This window comes from Malurus melanocephalus, unplaced genomic scaffold (assembly GCF_030028575.1).
Source record: "Malurus melanocephalus ecotype Western Australia unplaced genomic scaffold, MMel_1.1 scaffold_1903, whole genome shotgun sequence".
In the NCBI taxonomy this organism is placed as follows: Eukaryota; Metazoa; Chordata; class Aves; order Passeriformes; family Maluridae; genus Malurus; species Malurus melanocephalus.
Window position 1 is genome coordinate 812 of NW_026625135.1, and position 4,444 is coordinate 5,255.

A 4,444-nucleotide genomic window follows, 5' to 3' on the forward strand; every position below is an offset into this window, starting at 1 on the left:
GCCGTGGTCGGGGCCTGCCAGGTGCTGGGGCTGCCGGACGTTCACCTGGCCCTGAGCGAGGACCACGCCTGGGTGGCCTTCGGGGCCGGAGGGGCCCARACCGCCGAGGTCACCTGGCATGGGAAGGGCAACGAGGACAGGAGGGGACAGCCCGTGCAGGCCGGGGTGGCCGAGAGGGTATGGAGGGGACATGGGGATGAGGAGGGGGTGGAAGGGACATGGGAACAGGAGGGGACAGCCCGGGGTGGCCAAGAGGGTACGGAGGGGACATGGGGGTGAGGGGGGGCTCAAAGGGACATGGGGACAGGAGGGGACAGCCCGGGGTGGCCGGGGTGGCCAAGAAGGTACGGAGGGGACATGGGGGTGAGGGGGGTGTCAAAGGGACATGAGGACATGAGGGAGTCATGGGAATGGTGGGGACACAGAGGGGCTGAGAGGTTGGGGGGGACAATGGGGTTCCAGGGGTGGGGACACTGAGGAGCCCCTGGGACAAACAGTGCAGGGANGGGGGGGACAATGGGGTTCCAGGGGTGGGGACACTGAGGAGCCCCTGGGACARACAGTGCAGGGAGGGGGCACAGTGGCCATGTCCCCATGTCACCTGTGTCCCCATCCCTCTAAGCGGCTCATACCTGGGCAGGAGGCACAGGTGGAGATGTCCCCATGTCCCCCATGTCCCCTGTGTCACCTGTCCTCCCCCAGAGCTGGCTGTACCTGAAGGGATCGTACCTGCGCTGCACGCGGCACATGGAGGTGGCGTTTATGGTGTGTGCCATCAACCCGTCCATCGACGGCCACACCGACAGCCTGGAGCTGCTGCAGCTGCAGCAGGTGTGGGGCAGGGCTGGGCCAGATGTGGGGCAGCTGTGGGGCCAGATTTGGGCCAGGTGTGGGGCAGGGTTGGGCCAGATTTGGGCCAGGTGTGGGGTGGGACTGGGTCAGATGTGGGGCAGAGCTGGGCCAGATGTGAGCCAGGTGTGGGGCAGGGCAGGGCCAGGTGTGGGGCAGCTGTGGGGCATGGTTGGGCCAAGTGTGGGGCAGGGTTGGGCCAGGTGTGGGGCAGGGCTGGGCCAGATGTGGGGCAGCTGTGGGGCATGGTTGGGCCAGGTGTGGGCCAGATTTGGGCCAGGTGTGGGGCAGGGTTGGGCCAGATTTGGGCCAGGTGTGGGGCAGGGTTGGGCCAGGTGTGGGGCAGGGCTGGGCCAGATGTGGGCCAGCTGTGGGGTGGGACTGGGCCAGATGTGGGGCAGGTGAGGGGCACCCCCACATCTCTCTTTCTTCTCCCGTGCAGCGCCTGCTGTGGCTGCTCTATGACATGGGGCACCTGGACAGGTGAGAGGCACCCCCGACCCACCATGGGGCTGCCCCCCAAGTTGCCCCGGGGCCCCCCCAACCCGCCATGGGGCTGCCCCCCACCTGCCCCACAGGTACCCCATGGCGCTGGGGAACCTGGCTGACCTGGAGGAGCTGGAGCCCACCCCCGGCAGACCCGACCCTCTCACCCTGTACCACCAGGTGACGATGGGGGAATGCTTTGGGGACACAGGGGTGTGCTCAGGTGTGCCCAGGTGTGCCCTGACCCCTCCCCTGCCTCCCCCAGGGCATCCACTCCGCCCGTACCTACTACAACAACGAGCACATCTACCCCTACCTGTACCTGGCCGGGTTCCACTGCCGCAACAAAAACGTCAAAGAGGCCCTGGAGGCCTGGGCTGACACGGCCACCGTCATCCAGGAGTGAGTGGGGGGCTCTGGGGGGTGAATTTGGGGGTCCTAGGAGATACCTGGGTTACCTGGGGGTTCCCACTCCTCCCCCTGGGGCTGGGCTGGGGGGAGCTCCCTCCCTCCTGTGGGGCTGGTGGGGGTTGAGGGATGATCTGGATTTTGGGGGGGCCCTTGGGGGTCACCAGCCCCCCTCATGGGGTGGGTCCACATCCATTCTGTGGCTGTGAGTGACCTGTGCCCCCCACCCAGCGTTGAGATTTTGGGATCCCCCCACCCTTTGTGGGCTCTGTGTCCTCTTTAGGGGTCCCCAGCCCTTTCCCCAAGCCCCGTGTGCCCCCCAACCCTGTGGGGCAGCCCCCCAAGCCCCCCCTGCTCCCCCCCCAGCTACAATTACTGCCGGGAGGATGAGGAGATCTACAAAGAATTCTTCGACGTGGCCAACGATGTCATCCCCAATTTGCTCAAGGAGGCGGCGGCCGAGCCCCCACCGGGGGCTGAGGTGGGACTTGGACTTGGGGACCCCAAATTTGGGGGACCCTTGGGTGGGGGARCCCTGCCTGGGGTGGGATTTCCTGCTGGGTTTGGAGGGGAGGGGGATGTCCCCATGGGTTCTGCCTTTAGGGGGGTATTTTGGGGTTTTTAAGGGGGAGCCCCACATCTGGGAATTTACCAGGGGTTCCCCCACACCTGTAGGGGCCTGAATTTGGGGGTCTCCACTGGCAGAAAACCCCCAAATCCCAATGGGGTGGGGTTGGGAGGATCCTGCCTTCATTTGTGGGGTCTCTCTCTGACTCGGGGGTCCACAGGGAGCCCCCGGGGGTCTCCCAGCCCTGCAGGACCCCGAATGCTTCGCTCACCTCCTTCGATTCTACGACGGCATCTGCAGGTGGGAGGAGGGGAGCCCCACCCCGGTGCTGCACGTGGGCTGGGCCACCTTCCTCGTCCAGTCCCTCGGCCGCTTCGATGGCCAGGTCAGGCTTTTGGGGGGTCCCCTGGGGTTTTGGGGGGTCCCTGGGGGCAGGGGAGCCCCTCCCATGTCCTACATAGGGGCTGGGTCACGTTCCTTGTCCAGTTCCTTGGTCACTTTGATGGCCAAGTGAGGGGTTTGGGGAGTCACAAGTGGGTTCTGGGTTCTTCCACATCCTCCTTGGGGTATTTTTTGGGATTTGAGGGGTCCTGAGTGGGTTCTGGGGTGGTCCTGAGTGGTTTCTGGGCTCTTCCACATCCTCCTTGGGGTATTTTTGGGGATTTGAGGGGTCCTGAGTGGGTTCTGGGGTGGTCCTGAGTGGTTTCTGGGCTCTTCCACATCCTCCTTGGGGTATTTTTGGGGATTTGAGGGGTCCTGAGTGGGTTCTGGGGTGGTCCTGAGTGGTTTCTGGGCTCTTCCACATCCTCCTAGGGGTATTTTTGGGGATTTGAGGGGTCCTGAGTGGTTTCTGGGCTCCTCCACATCCTCTTTAGGGCATCCCTAGAGATTTGAGGGGTCCTGAGTGGGTTCTGAGCTCTTCCACATCTTCCTTGGGGCATTCCTGGAGATTTGAGTTCTTGGGGAGTCACGAGTGGGTTCTGGGCTCCACCACATCCTCCTTGGGGCGTCCCTGAAGATTTGACGGGTCCTGAGTGGGTTCTGGGCTCTTCCACATCCTCCTTGGGGTATTTTGGGGGATTTGGGGAGTCCTGAGTRGTTTCTAGRCTCCTCCACATCCTCCTTAKGGCATCCCTGGAGATTTGGAGGGGTCCTGAGTGGGTTTTGGGGTCTCCCACGTTCTTCCTGGGGTTCCTGATGTGGGTTCCACATCTTTCTTGGGGTCCCCCAATAACCTTTGAGAGGTGTCCAGGCTCCTTCATGTCCCTCCTGCTGACCCCCATGTCCCCCCCAGGTGCGCCAACAGGTGACGTTGCTCTCCGAGGACCCCGCTCCCCCCGAGGCGGATTTGGGGGGCCCCGAAGACCCCCGTGACGGCCGCCGCCGCGGCCCCCGCCGCGAATCCAAACCCGAGGAACCTCCCACCCCTAAAAAACCCGGGGAGCGCCGCCCCCCTCCCCGCGCCCCCCGCCCCGAGGAGACCCCGCCGCCCCCTCCAGCAGCCCCTCCAGCCCCCGGGACCCCCGGACCGACCCCACCCGCGCCTCCCCCGGGGCCGGTGCTGCGGTTCCGCTCGCAGAAGATGCGGGGGATGAAGGAGCTGCTGCGGGCGGCCAAGGTCAACTCGAGCGCCATCAAACTSCAGCTCACGGCACAATCTCAGGTGCAGCCGCGCCGCCCCCGAGCCCCTCCCGGCGCTTACCCCCTGCCCTTCCTCAARAGACCCCGAAAAGGGTCATAGAAGACCCCAAAAATCTCAAAACCTGCCCCGGGTGCAGCAGCAGCCTTCTCTTTCTCAGCAATTCCAGAAAGAACGTCTCTGAGGTTCTCCCAAACTACTTAAGGACCCCAAAAATATCTGTGAGACCCAGTGCCCCCCCTGCCCTTCCTCAAAAGGGTCATAAAGGACCCCAAAAATCCCAAAATCCCAGCCTGGACCTGTTCCGGGTGCAGCTGCACCCTTTTCTTAGCAATTCCAGAAAGAACCTCTCTGGGGTTCGCCCAAACTACTTAAGGATCCCAAAAATAGCTGGGAGAGCCAGTGCCCCCCCTGCCCTTCCTCAAAAGACCCCGAAAAGGGTCATAAAGGACCCCAAAAATCCCAAAATCCCAGCCTGGACCTGTTCCGGGTGC

The 4,444-nt window shown here is 63.8% G+C and overlaps 1 protein-coding gene across 1 annotated transcript in view; it reads left to right on the forward strand.

Moving 5' to 3' along the window:
* MEN1 (menin 1) overlaps positions 1-4,202 on the forward strand; it is a gene marked incomplete at its 5' end in the record, with an annotated part of 5,008 nt that extends 806 nt beyond the window's left edge. Inside the window, 8 exons of the mRNA XM_057388401.1 lie at positions 1-177; positions 703-831; positions 1,292-1,332; positions 1,428-1,515; positions 1,601-1,737; positions 2,110-2,224; positions 2,532-2,696; positions 3,606-4,202. The exon at positions 1-177 is cut by the window's left edge and continues 4 nt beyond it. Coding sequence (XP_057244384.1) covers positions 1-177; positions 703-831; positions 1,292-1,332; positions 1,428-1,515; positions 1,601-1,737; positions 2,110-2,224; positions 2,532-2,696; positions 3,606-4,052 — 1,299 coding nt within the window. The remainder of the gene's footprint in view (positions 178-702; positions 832-1,291; positions 1,333-1,427; positions 1,516-1,600; positions 1,738-2,109; positions 2,225-2,531; positions 2,697-3,605) is intronic.
* Positions 4,203-4,444: the final 242 nt, after the last annotated feature.